We start from the raw sequence: 14,657 nt of genomic DNA, 5'->3' as shown, positions 1-14,657 counted from the left end.
GGGGCAACCTTTGTGTGTAGGCAAGGTCCAAGTGATCTGTATATACAGTAACTTGGAAAGAAAAGGGGCTTTTAGTTTTGCTAAGTCAGTGTGTGGTGGTGTTGAGGAGAGCTGGAGGAAAGGCTTAGGCGATGAAGGGGATATGCGTGGGCAAGGGAGGCGTTTAGCCAGATGAGGGTTTATTAACTTGAGTTGCGATGGCCAGCTGAATGAGAGGTTTGCAATGATGCTTCCCCATGTATCCTGACCTGTGGGAAGTGATTCAGAGCTGGATTTACAAGCTCAGTAGGTTGGATCTGTTTCTCTAGGCAATGGTTTCGCACATCCAGCTGCTTTTCATAATGAGTCACGTGATAGACTTCTTAGGGTTCATTGACTTAATTGTAGGCATCTAGGGCCAAACTCGAACTTGATGTAAGTGGGTGAAGCTGCCCGGGATGTCTCTGGGCTAAGATCAGCAGTAGTGTAAGTGACACAGTAGCTGTCTGGTGGCATAGTGCAGCTTGAACTTGTTTGCCCATCCAGTGGGTTTGCAAATTTCGTAATTTACCTGCTGCCAAGAGGGGTGGTGGTACCTCAGGAGGAGGTATAAGATGAAGCAGATGTCCTCTCCTTACGCCGTCCACCATCTCAAGAGAGATGAGGCCACGTTCAGACCCTCGCATGTGCAGGCACAATTCTGGTTTCAGTGTTTCTGCTGGTTTTAATTGGTTTCAGTCATGGCTATTCTCAGATTACCAGTGTCAGCCATGTAGGGAAGTAATTGGTCCTCTCTTCCTTTCATCTCTAGGGATCGGCTTCTGCACTGCAGCACTGTGCTTCATAAAGGAATTGTTCCTGTCCAGCTGCCTGTGCTGAGGGGTTGGGCTCTCTGATCACAAGTTCTCCCAGGCTTCAATTCATGGTTGAGTTCCCCAAACATTGTGATTAGATCTGGAATCCTGAAGTGCTTTGGGCCAGGCTAGCTCATGTTGTCACTGCATACGTACATGCAAATGGTCAGTTTTGGGTATTATCTAAGTCCCTGAAGTTTTCATGCACCCCTCAAAGCTCTGTTCCCCTTGAAAGCTTGTCTCTCTCACCAATAGAAGTTGGTCCAATAAAAGATATTACCTCCCCCAATTTGTCACTCTAATGTCTCTGTTTAGTCCAACATCTTGAAGGCAAATTCTTTCCCTCTCTGTCAGCTTTATAACCCTGAAGAACAGCTACCAGTATTTCCCTTCACATTCAACCTGATCCAAAGGTGAATTCTCCAGCGTATACAAATCTAGGGCTGTGTCTGCTGCACAGGCAGGGAGGAGATGGGGGGCACTTTCCATCCCCCTCTGAAATATCTCGTGATGGGATGGTCATCCTGGGACAGGCCATGCCACATGTGTTGGCAGTGTGCTTTTAAAAAAAAAAAGCTAAATATCTCATTCTGAAGTGCCCCATATTCCACCGTCTTCCCCGCTGCAGATTAACTCTCCTTGCACTGGGCGGAAATAGGACTGTTTTTATTTCATTTTTATCTCTTGCTCACTGTAGCACCAGGCAAATTCTCTTAAAAACTCCAGCAAGAGAAACAGTCACATGCCACCTCCCTCCCAAGCCAATACAAACATGCCGTCCCACAGGAGCATTGGCTGTTTTCTTTGCCTCTTCAGAGGATAGAGTTTACAACAGGAAGTGGCTCTGTGGTGTTTTCCAGCCATTGTTTTGCAACCCCTCAGCCAGTGCAGGAACTGATGCATCCGCCTGTCACTCAGAGGAAGAACAGTCGGCTGGAAACGTTGCTGATTGAAATTGTCTACCTGTCAGGGAGAAATTAATAGCCAGGACTGATAAACGAGTGGAGCTGTGGAAAGACTGGTTTGCATATTAGTTAGGACTTTTAAGCAGTTATTGGCGCACACAAGCCTAGAACTAACACCCAGTCAGGACTCTTAAAGAAATGGTGTCAGTTCACAGAAGGAATGTACAGGAGGGCTCAGCTTGGCAGTGTGCTGTGAAAGAAGAGAGATTTGGAGACTGTTAGATCACTCTTTAATATTCTTCAGTGCAATGAGATAGGAAAGCAAAAAGTAAAGGCCCCTTTCTGCCTGTTGAATGCAGTGGATACAGTGAAGTCCTGGCATGACTGGTAATATGCCATTCCCTCCACCTTTCTTAGCAGATCTTGTTCTTACCTATTTTCAGTTTTCCCATTCTGTATATACTCAGCAATGCTCTGGGCTCTGAATTTTCTCATTCCAAGGGATGAGATGATTTGGGGGTGAGGATTAGGCATTAGCAAGACACACCTACCCTACTTCAGCACTCTCACCCAAAATGTTTGAGAAAGTTCACTTGAACTATTTTTTTCTTTCTTCTTATGGCTGTTCTGCTTTTGCTTTTCCTGATTCCAGCCAGAAATGACACAGGGCCGGGATTGCAGCATCTATCCTCACAATATTCCCAATCCAATCAGCAGTATAAAGCACTGGCAGTTTCATGAAACTTCCAGCCTAGTTTGGAGAATTTAGCAGAGATTCTCAGCTTTGGGTGCTCATCTGAACCAGACCTTAGCGCCTTCTGAGATCAGCCCATCGCTAGTCATGGCATGTTGATAAATACTGGCTGGGGATTTGCAGCAGGCTGTGTTCTGGCTTGATCTCCATAATCCTCCGTATTAAAGAAGCCTTTCACCCCTAGAGATGGCCCCTGCAGGCTGTGAGGCATTGTTGCGGTCAGGGTGGGACCGCTTATACAACTGCTGCCCACATTGTACTGCTCCCAAGAACAGATATTCATTCTCCAGGGCTGTAAATCTGGCACTTATCACCAGCACTGACAAGAGGAAGCAAGTCAGAGCATAGTTTCAGAAGATGATAGAAGCCAATTCATATTATCACTAATCTCTCCTAGGAGGCTCATTGCTGAAACCTTGTCTCCAGAGATGTATGCAGTTTTGCTTTAGCATCTCAGTAGTGCTGATGCACAGACAAAGGAGCAAAAAGTGAGGCATGTTGGCTCCTGTTGATTAGCTAACCAAAATACTATTGTCATAGGTATCTACATGAACTGCCTGTGATGGGAGAGGCAGAGAGCAGGGTGAGGAGCACAGTATACATTTCTAGATAGAGGCATCCACAGCTGCGAATGCTAGTAAGAAGAAAAGCCCATGTCTGTATGCCTGGAAAACCCCTTTTTGTTTAAAGAGAACACGCCTGAAGTGCTAGAGACACCCAGATGCATTCGGTTGTTTGTCTAAGTCTTCACAGTGAGGTACTGCGTGGGACTTCAGCAACATGTGACCATTTTCTGTAGGCAAGAAGGTGAGGTGACTTATTTTGATTTGGGTCTTTTAGTTTTAACAGTTAATTTAGACAATGCCCAGTTATGTACAGGGCCGCCCAGAGGATTCCGGGGGCCCGGGGTCTTCGGCGGCGGGGGGCCCCTTCCGTTCCGGGACCCGCCGCTGAAGTGCCCCGAAGAAAAACCCGCCGCGGGTCTTCGGGGCACTTCGGCGGCAGGTCCCGGAACGGAAGGGGCCCCCCGCCACCGAAGACTGGGCTGTGCTTCGGCGGCGGGTCCCGCTTCCCCCCCGCTCCGGCCCCAGCCTCTTACCCCCGGCTCCCTCCTCACCCGGAGTCTCAGCGCCTCGCCGGAACAGCCGCAGCGTGTGGCCGGCGGGGCCTGAGCTCCGTCCCGCTCAGAGCCGCGTGGGGAGGGGGCAGGGCTGGGAGCTCCACGCCGAGCGGAGGGAGCTGAGATCAGCCCGGAGCTCCCGGCCCCGCCCCCTGACGACGCGGCTCTGGGCGGGGCTCAGGGGCCCCGGCGGAGACTCGGCGCTTGATGCGCTGAGGCTCCAGGAGAGGGGCAGAGGCGGGAGCCTCCGCTGTTCTCTTGGGGGGCCCCTGCGGAGCCCGGGGCCCGGGGCAAATTGCCCCCTTTGCCCCCCCCTCTGGGCGGCCCTGGTTATGTATTGACCATGGATTCAGTGCATTGCTGTTTGGAGTTCAGCAAAGCCAGCCAAGCTTATCCCACCAGCTAATTTACATAGAATCATTGAATATCAGGGTTGAAAGGGACCTCAGGAGGTCATCTAGTCCAACCTCCTGCTCAAAGCAGGACCAATCCCTAGATTTTTACCCCAGTTCCCCAAAGGGCCCCCTCAAGGATTGAACTCACAACCCTGGCCAATGCTCAAACCACTGAGCTATCACTCCCCCTACATCAACTAGAGTGGGTAGCAGCTACCCTAGTCTTCCATACATAGTCACAGTATGAATTTCTCCATCTTGATCGGAGTGGCCTGATGGCTCGGCTCAGCCAGGAACATTGCACAATGCACCTCAGTGTTGAAGCTGAGGATGGCTGTGCACTATTTGTCTGAGCTCACTGGGCGGTCTGGACTTAAAGTACCATGCATGTAACTGTGACAGATGTATCTCCCAAATGCTCAACTCACTCTTATGATGCAGCCTGAACTTAGAAGGGATGTCCAGGGCTACACCAAAGGGAACTCAGAGCATACTGGGGTTGTAATTCAAGGACTCTCCTGTTCTTTCATTCCACGAATGGCCAAACAGGTTTATTATTAATGGACACGCTTTACAGTGTCCTGTGGAAAGGGGCAGCAAGCCTGAACGCCCTTAAACCAGGATACCGTCAAAGATGGTATGGATATAATGTGTACAGATTCCCAGGCTGTTTACAAAGCCACCACATGGTCTAAAGGAAAGAGGACATTTAAAACAACAATTTATCCTAACCTCTGAGTCTATCCGAAACAGGATGTTTCCTGCTGGGTTCAGACACAGAAAGATTCACTCTTCTCGTCTGCTGGAGAAATGAAGGAGTGTGTGGGTGGCCAGGAGTTTGCTAGGTAAGGGCTCATGTGTAGATGGCTTTATGCACGGAAGTCCTGCTGAGCTGTCAGCCCTTGGGGAAGTGGGCTGGCCACCCTTACTCCCCTCTGCTTCCTGTGGAGGAACTGAACATGTTGTTAAAAGGGAATCTCCCATCCCAAGATGCACACAATAAGGGGAACTGTCTTAGCAAACTCTGGGATCTATATCCCCAGTAATCTAGTGGTTTGTGTTCCCCTTCAAGGTTCTGCTTCACCACAAAACTAGCTGGTAGATTGTTTTGTGCTGGCTAACATTAGCCCTACAAAGCACAGTAAGATCGGAGACTGCAAATATGTCTTGGAGGATTTGACAGTTCCAAAGCATGGAGAGGGTGCAGAATGGGGAGAAACACATCATCTGCCTCTTTCAGGTCTTCTTTTCCTTCAGCCCCGCCCCCCCCCCCGCCCCTCTTTACTTTCCAAGAAGCTCTGACCAACTCAGTCTCAGTTGGTTAATTTAAATTTACTGTTTATTTCTTACATAATGGGTTCCTCTATTTGTGGCTAGCATGCTGGCCTGGGTTCTTTTTCCAGCTCTGCCACTGACCTGCTGTGTGTCTTTAGACAAGTCACTTTCGCTCTCTGTGTCTCAGTTTCCTCTCTCACATTTTGTATGTCTTGTCTACATAGATCATTAGCTCTTCAGGAAAGGGGCTGTCTTACTATATGGTTGTACAGTGCTTCACATACCGGCCCTGACCTCAATTGGGGCTGCCAGATGCTACTGTAATCTAAATAATCTATCATTCAAGATGGTTTCTATTCCATTGCTCCTTGGGTCTGACATCATCTTTCCCCTTTGTGCGCTGCAGACTTAACTTCTTCACAGTATTATTCAGGCTCCAAGATAACAAAAATTCTCTCCTCACTCCAGTGTAGGTACAAAGCTACTGCTTTGAGCAGGTATGTAACAGTTTACCTTCTAGTCTCTTAAGTAATTAAATGGTAGGGGGAAGAAAAAGAAAAATCTCATCATGTGTCATTAACTTTGTAATGTCTTCTGGGAGTTGTCCTTTTTCATGCATGTGCACCACTTCTGTTCTGTACATGCCTGCGCTTGGTAATCTTTCTGGATGCTAATCCAGGCTGCCTGCATTGTACTTTAGGGACAAGTTAGCGTATTTATTGTGAACTGGTGGAAGCCGATTTAAAAAACACTGATGTGTGGGAAACTGGTTTGGATCTAATGGAAATGTCAGCTGAAATATTTACACAGCTATGAGATAACAGCATGTACTTTCTCTGTGTATATGTCTCTGTGCACAGAGCTGCTGTCCGTTTGTCAGGTTCCCAGATTTATTCTGCTACTCCTGGCAAGGAACCGCTAATGATTTAATAGCCTGTCAACACCTCTACAGAGAAACAAGGGCTGGCACTTCCTGATTCCTTATTTTCTTTGCTTTAAATAGGAACTCCTATTCTGATTAACTGAAATCTGGAAATCAAGCTGTCAGGCTGGGCAGCCTTTTGAGATCCTTAATCGGAGCAGGTTGACAGTAATCCAGGGGCCACTTTCCTGCTATACAAACACAGGCTTTGCTCCCCTTTCTAAGGAAACAGTAAGAGTTCATGGCCTGGGAGAGAGCATTTGCTGAAACATGTTGCCACAAAGCATTTTAAAGTGGAACAACCGGATATGTACCGGTCCTCAGTGTTGCTAAGTCTTGTGATATTTGGTGCTTTTCTTAAAGCCCCCAGTTCCTTGAGTCACATGGCTGTGAGAGGAACTCAGTTTCATTTAAAAATTAAGTTTCTAGCTCTTTTGGTTGTGGAGAAAGGCTTGAAAATGTCACCCCTAAAGACTCGGAAAAAAGAACCCCACATTTAATGTTTTTAAATAATCTCATGATTTGGGGGGGGGGGGATTCATGATTTTTGCGTGCTTTGGGTTGGCAATACAGTGGGCCAGGTGGTAAGGGTAGGACTGCATGCTCCCCTCCATCTGCTGCAGTCTTCTGTTGATGTCAGGGAGAGTTTTGCGGTAAGATTAAGGATAGAATCTAGCCTTTTACGTAGTAATTGAAGTTTGTTTGTTTTTTGTTCAGTATTTTGGTGTTGCATTTGGCCTCCTCCATTTTAGGAGCACTGCTATTTCTACCCTTTATTTCTTTTCACTTCTCATCCTCCTTTCTCTCCCTCTTTCCTTCTCTTTGAATCTTTTCATTTCTCCCCTCTCTATTTCCTTCCTGGCAGCAGCTCCTACATCCAATCTCCCATGGCATCGCTCCCATCCCCTTCATCTTTCCATCCATTAGAATGATCAGCAATGGAATTGTAAATATTGTTACTGAAATGTCATAGGCTTGACTCACCAGGGAGGCAGACTCAGGCGCACATTACTCTCATTTCATTTAAGTAACTTTCAGTTGTTTTACCATTGTAGATTTTTAGAATTCTGCACCAAATGATTTCTGCTCTTTGGTATTTCTATAATGTTTGTACCCACAATTTTAAAAATCTGGGTTTTTAACATCGAAGGTGTTTTTTTGCCAAGGATATCTGAATGTGAAGCAAAATGAAGGCATCTGTCTTTGTAATTATTGGAGCACAAAGTTGCCTTCTCTTGACGTTCTTGTTCTGCCAAGAGAAAAATCAAAATGAGTCTTTTCGATGCCTTGAATACCATCCCTTGGCAACATCCAGCCTGTGAGGGATTGATTTCAAGATGGCTGATGCGACTGGGTTGTTTGTAACGGTTTTGGAAACATTAAGTCTCATAAAATCCACCATCTCAAAGAGAATCAAAGATGGCCTTTTGATTTTTTTGGGGTTGGTGTGTCTTTCCGCACTTGGCCCTCCATAGCTCATCAGAAATAAGCAAATTCCCATGAGTCGTTTGCTGCATGTTTAATTGAGGAGTGGCTGGGAGAATTTATTTAGACATTGCTTTTCTGTGCTTATGTAAAAAAGCTATTTTAAGATTCACAAAATTTGTTCTAAAACAGAAAATAACTTAGCACAGTTGAGCAGTCACGTGCTCTGCATTCACACAGTCTTTGGAACCGTCTGCACATGAAGCCACTTTCAGGATTGGGATATTAGTTATTAAATACAAAAAAATTGCATTTCAATAAACAACAAGATATATCTTGGTAATTAATTGCTGTATTAACTGTATTCATGTGCAGTATTAATTAACTGTATTCATGTAGAGTTTGTGACTTTAATAGTATTGTGATTTTAAAGTCTGGAAATGCAAAAGTTAAGGCTCTGACAACAGTACTATCCTCATTGTTGTCCATAAAAATGAGTTATGGGCATGTTATACTTATGTCCAGGGCCGGCTCCAGGTTTTCTGCCGCCCCAAGCGGCGGGGGGGAGCCAATCGGCAGCACTTCAGCGGCAGCTCAATTGTGCCACTCCATTTTTCGACGGCAGTACGGCGGCGGGTCCTTCACTCCCTCTCTTCCTTTTCAGTGGTACTTCGGCGGCAGCTCAAAGAGGAAGAGAGAGACTGAGGGACCTGCCGCCGAAGACCTGGACGTGCCGCCCCAATAGCGGACGGAGTGCCGCCCCTTTGTATTGGCCACCCCAAGCACCTGCTTCCTTAGCTGGTGCCTGGAGCCAGCCCTGCTTATGTCATAAACCATGATATACTTTTACAGAAAAAAAAGGAATAGAAAATAGTGCAATTGAGGCAACTTTGCTGTTAGAACTGTAACCTTTTCATTTTCTAACTTTTTGTGACTTAACGCTGCAACCCTAACATTGCAGTGTTTTGCATTTTATTTCCTGTTTCTTTTATAGAAATGAAATTAAAAGATCTTATTGAGCTTAGCAGCTTTTTCAGCTGAATGTGTAAATTCCTTGAAATAACTTGCTTTGCACATTATTCCATGCTAATGCATGCATTGCACTAAGCTCCTTTGCAAACTCAAACCAATCAAAGGCTCTACACCAGTGGTTTTCAACCTGTGATCCATGGACCCGTGGGGATCTGCAGACTGTCTAAAATTTCCAAAGGGGTCCGCACCGCCATTTGAAATTTTTGAGGTGTCCGCAAATGAAAAAAGGTTGAAAAACCGCTGTTCCATTCAAGTGTCAGTTGTTTTTGCTGTATCCCTGTTAAGCAAGGTAAGAATGCTTTTTACCATGGGGAAAATATTCATAGTTCTCCCACAATGTGAACCGGAGGTGAATTGGAAAACCCTTTCCAAATTCACCTCAGGGCACAAACCAAGCAAGGAAAATGTCCCGCTCTTGAAAGGTGACTATTTCAGAAAGTTGTGGACATGTGAAAAGTAGATGTGCATGGAAACTGTATTGTAAGTTTATCATTAGTAGCCACTAGGATGGTAGTGTGCTATAACAACCATGGAGCATTCAGAATATAATGTAACTAGTGGAGATGCCGTATGCATTTGAGGTATGCATATGATAGAAATTACCGTTATTATCATGACACTCGGACCATCAGTAAAATCTAAGACTTTATTGAAGAGCGAGGTTAAAATTTTCAGAAGTGATTTAAGGCCTTAGTCTCTTCTGAAAATGGAAATTAAGTGCTTCTGAAAATCTTATCCCTAGGAAAAATGACCCTTCCCTTTATATGACCTTCACCTCCTAACATTCTAGGAGGAATCTGTGTGTCTTGTTCATACAAGCAGAGTGCTCAAATTATAGTCTAAATGACTGAGAAGATCAGTATTTCAATCTGCTGTTCCATTGCTGTGAGAATTACTATAGGTTCTTTTTAGGGCTGTCAATTAATCGCAGTTAACTCATGTGATTAACTCAAAAAAATTAATCGCGATTAATCGCACTGTTAAACAATAGACTACCAATTGAAATTTATTAAATATTATGGATGTTTTTCTACATTTTCAAATATATTGATTTCTATTACAACACAGAATACAAAGTGTATAGTGCTCACTTTATATTTTTTATTACAAATATTTGCACTGTAAAAATGATAAAATAAATAGTATTTTTCAATTCACATCATACAAGTACTGTAGTACAATCTCTTTATTGTGAAAGTGTAACAAAACAATGTAAAACTTTAGAGCCTACAAGTTCACTTAGTCCTACTTCTTGTTCAGCCATTTGCTAAGACAAAAAAGTTTGTTTACACTTACGGGAGATACTGCTAGCTGCGTCTTATTTACAATATCACTTGAAAGTGAGAACTGGCATTCGCATGGAATTTTTGTAGCTGTCGTTTCAAGGTATTTATGTGCCAGATATGCTAAACGTTCGTATGCCTCTTCATGCTTCGGCCACCATTCCAGAAGACATGCTTCCATACTGATGACGCTCGTTAAAAAAATGTGTTAATTAAATTTCTGATTGAACTCCTTGGGGGAGAATTGTATGTCTTCTGTTCTGTTTTACCCATATTCTGCCATATATTTCATGTTATAGCAGTCTCAGATTATGACCCAGCACATGTTCGTTTTAAGACCACTTTCACAGCAGATTTGACAAAACGCAAAGAAGGTACCAATGTGAGATTTCTAAGGGTATGGCTACACTGGCGATTTGCAGCGCTGGAAAGCCTCCACCAGCGCTGCAATTAGTAAGTGGCCACACCTGCAAGGCACTTCCAGCTCCCTGGCTGCAGCGCTGGCCGAACACCCCTCTCGGCATGGGGAATAAGGATTCCAGCGCTGGTGCTGCAGCACTGGTCATCAAGTGTGGCCACACACCAGCGCTGTGATTGGCCTCCAGGGTATAAGGATGTATCCCAGAATGCCTGTTCAGCCACTCTGCTTATCAGGTCAGACTCTACTTCCCTGGCCTCAGGTGACCCGCCCTTTAAATGCCCCGGGAATTTTAAAAATCCCCTTCCTGTTTGCTCAGCCAGGTATGGAATGCAATCAGTGAATCTTTACAGGTGACCATGCCTCCATGTGGCAAACGAGCCCCAGCATGGAGCAATGGCGAGCTGATGGACCTCATCAGTGTTTGGGGGGAGGAATCTGTGCAGGCACAGCTGCGCTCTAGCCGTAAGAATTATGATACCTTTGCCCAGGTATCGAGAGCCATGATGGAAAGAGGCCATGAGCGTGACGCAGTGCAGGGTAAAAGTAAAGGAGCTGCGGAGTGCCTATTGCAAAGCATGCGAGGGAAACCGCAGATCCGGCAGTGCCCCCACGACCTGCCAGTTTTACAAGGAGCTGGATGCGATTTATGGGGGTGACCCCTCTGTAAATCCAAGGACCATGATGGACAGTTCAGAGCCGGTAGAGGAGGGGGAGGGGGAGGCAGACAGTGAGGCTACTGTGGTGGGGGAAGCCAGCCCGGAGGAGGCATGCAGTCAGGAGCTCTTCTCAAGCCAGGAGGAAGCTAGCCAGTCGCAGCCCCTGGAACTTGGTGCAGAAGAATCACAAGAGCAGGTCCCAGGTAAGCAGCTTTTATTGCAATGCAAAGGTTTTGGGAGAGTAGGGGGGATGGTATGGCTGCATGCCTGCATGCCTAGACATGGAATATCCCATTGATGTGGTCTATCACGTCGCAGTAATCTGCCTCTGTAATCTCTTCAAAAGTTTCTGCAAGAGCATAGGCAATTCGCGTGACCAAGTTTAAAGGGAGAGCCATTGTGGTCCCTGTCCCATTCAGGCTAACGCATCCGCGCCACTGTTCCAGGAGGGGTGGGGGAACCATGCTTGCACAGAGGCACGCTGCATAAGGACCCGGGCGGAATCCGCATTGTTGTAGGAGACCCTCCCTTGCTTCTTTGGTAACCCGCAGAAGGGAGATATCTTCCAGTATTAACTCCTATGGGAAATGGAGGGAGTGTTTCAGTGCTGGTTTCCCCAACTGCATAGCGCGGCAGGCAGGAACCCCAGGAACCCCAGGGTTAACAAAGCCCCGAAACAGGCAGCCTAGCCATGAAGCAAGAAGCACCCTGCTCGAGCACACCGCGGAAGGAAACCCCAGGGCTAATTCCTGAGGGAGATGGAGGTGCTGCGTTTAACAAAGCACCAGCACCCTGCTCGAGCACACCGCGGAAGGAAACCCCAGGGTTAATTCCTGAGGGAGATGGAGGTGCTGCGTTTAACAAAGCACCACCACCCTGCTCGAGCACACCGCGGAAGGAAACCCCAGGGTTAATTACCATTACCATTTCTGGGAGGCTGTGATTTCTCTAGCAGTTGCTGAAATGTGTGAGGAATGCTTGTGAGACTTTAAAATAACTTCAGATTATACACAATGGAAGCTCTCTTAAAATGTATCATTTGCTGCATTTTTACAGTGACCTTGAGTAGTCCTGGGCCAGTCTTATCAGTGACTGAAAGAAAGCTGCAAAACCTGAGGAGGAAACCGAACAAGAGCAAAGAAGAACTGGTGAAGGCAGTTATGAACCAGTGTGCAACAGAGAATAAAAATGCGCAGGAATGGAGAGAAAAGATGCATCACTGGAGGCAAACAGAAAGCAGGAGAAAGGCGTTGACGCTGAAGAAAACCACGAGGCAGCTTATAAACCTCATTGCGCGCCAAACAGACTGTATGCAGTCACTGGTAGCAATGCAGGCAGAGCACTACCGTGCCAAACCCCCACCCTCCCAAACCTCTTTCCCCTATGCACCAATGTCAGCTCCAAGTCCCGTTCCCCAGCATCCAGGTTCTTACCTACACCATCACCAGCTGCCCCCGACACCTGTACGGTCACCTATGAGCCCAGAGAACTACGACCCTTACCCTCTGCACTCAACCCCCATCACCATGCAACAGTACAATCCTGAGGTGCACAGCACTCCTGGCAGTACATATGAAAAACTATGAATGTACAGTTCAACAACCAACCCCCCTGCCCGTGTACTTCCTTTTTTTAAATAAATGATTTTTGATTATGAATCAGTTTTTATTATTGCATAAAGTGAAAGATAACAAACCCCAATTAAAACACAGGTAACAAACATCAAGGAAAACACAGGCACTTAAAAGCACTGTAACCAGTGCACGTCACTCCTGGTCAAGGCAAAAAAACATTACTGTTGGCTTTCAGCCTCAAATTTCTCCCTCAAGGCATCCCTAATCCTTGTTGCCCTGTGGTGGGCGTCTCTAGTAGCCCTGCTGTCTGGCTGTGCAAATTCAGCCTCCAGGACTTGCACCTCGTTGGTCCATGCCTGGCTGAATGCTTCACCCTTCCCTTCACAAATATTATGGAGGGTACAGCACGCGGATATAACCGCAGGGATGCTGCTTTCCCCCAAGTCTAGCTTCCCATATAGACATCTCCAGCGAGCTTTTAAACAGCCAAAAGCACACTCCACAGTCATTCGGCATCGGCTCAGCCTGTAGTTGAAACGGTCCTGGCTCCTGTTCAGCTTCCCTGTATATGGTTTCATGAGCCAAGGCATTAATGGGTAAGCGGGGTCCCCAAGGATCACAATGGGCATTTCAACGTCCCTTACTGTGATCTTTCGGTCTGGGAAAAATGTACCTTCCTGCATTTTCCTGAACAGGCCACTGTTCCGAAAGATGCGTGCATCATGCACTTTTCCAGGCCAGCCTGTGTAAATATCAATGAAACGTCCACGGTGATCCACAAGCGCCTGGAGAACCATAGAGAAATACCCCTTGCGATTAATGTACTCGTAGGCTAGGTGGGGTGGTGCCAGAATAGGAATATGCGTCCCATCTATTGCCCCTCCACAGTTAGGGAAACCCATTTCTGAAAAGCCATCCACAATGTCCTGCACGTTCCCCACAGTCACGGTTCTCCTCAGCAGGATGCGATTAATGGCCCTGCAAACTTGCATCAACACGATTCCAACGGTCGACTTTCCCACCCCAAACTGGTTCCCAACCGACCGGTAGCTGTCTGGAGTTGCCAGCTTCCACATTGCAATAGCCACCCGCTTTTCCACCGTCAGGGCAGCTCTCAATCTTGTGTCCTTGCGCCGCAGGGTGGGGGCGAGCTCAGCACACAGTCCCATGAAAGTGGCTTTTCTCATACGAAAGTTCTGCAGCCACTGCTCGTCATCCCAGACTTCCATGACAATGTGATCCCACCACTCACTGCTTGTCTCACGAGCCCAAAAGCGGCGTTCCACGGTGCTGAGCATTTCTGTTACCGCCACAAGCAATTTCATGTCACCCGCTTTAGGCAAATCCATATCATCATCGGAATCCTCACTGTCACTTTGGAGCTGAAGGAATAGCTCAACTGCCAAACGTGATGTGCTGGCGACAGTCAGCAGCAAATTCCTCAGCAGCTCAGGCTCCATTTCACAGCGTGCTGCACTCACAAATGGCAAGAAACGTGGACGGCGAAAGTGTGACTGCTGGGAAGTGAAGCGATGCACCACGGGGCGTTGGAACAGGAAGCGGAATGACCCACACACTTCCTTCCCCTTCCCACAATACTCAGCGCCAAAACGGCGCCAAAACGGGATGAGGTGCTCTGTGGGATAGCTGCCCACAATGCACCTCTCAGTACAGCGCTGGAAATGCTGCCAATGTGGCCACACTGCAGCGCTGGTAGCTGTCAGTGTGGCCACACTGCAGCGCTGGCCCTGCACAGCTGGATGACCAGCGCTGCAAACTACCAGCGCTGCAAACCGTAAGTGTAGCCATAGCCTGAAACTAACTACAGCACTCAATCCAAGATTTAAGAATCTGAAGTGCCTTCCAAAATCTGAGAGGGACAAGGTGTGGAGCATGCTTTCAGAAGTCTTAAAAGAGCAACACTCCGATGCGGAAACTATAGAACCCAAACCACCAAAAAAGAAAGCCAGCCTTCTGCTGGTGGCATCTGACTCATGATGATGAAAATGAACATGTCAGTCCTCTCTGCTTTGGATCATTATCGAGCAGAAAATGGATGCAA

The 14,657-nt window shown here is 46.8% G+C and overlaps 1 protein-coding gene across 8 annotated transcripts in view; it reads left to right on the top strand.

Annotated features, from left to right (window-relative positions):
* Positions 1-14,657, top strand: part of HDAC8 (histone deacetylase 8) — a 119,053-nt gene that overhangs the window by 81,038 nt on the left and 23,358 nt on the right. For 2 of the 8 annotated variants that reach the window (XR_006582222.1, XR_006582221.1), the window contains exons 10-11: positions 3,033-3,299; positions 4,761-4,852. The exons of 2 other annotated variants lie outside the window; for them this stretch is intronic. Coding sequence is in view for 4 of the 6 variants with exons in the window: in XM_045030402.1 (XP_044886337.1) it covers positions 4,761-4,852 (92 nt within the window). In the remaining 2 variants the exon portion in view is untranslated. Of the gene's footprint in view, positions 1-790; positions 1,110-3,032; positions 3,300-4,760; positions 4,853-14,657 lie in introns of those variants that run through there. 4 more of the 8 variants (XM_045030402.1, XM_045030406.1, XM_045030407.1 and 1 more) reach the window with 3 other exon arrangements.

This window comes from Mauremys mutica, chromosome 9, assembly GCF_020497125.1.
Source record: "Mauremys mutica isolate MM-2020 ecotype Southern chromosome 9, ASM2049712v1, whole genome shotgun sequence".
Lineage (NCBI taxonomy): Eukaryota > Metazoa > Chordata > Testudines > Geoemydidae > Mauremys > Mauremys mutica.
Note: the sequence above shows the minus strand (reverse complement) of the source record. Positions and strands in the feature narration are given on the sequence as shown.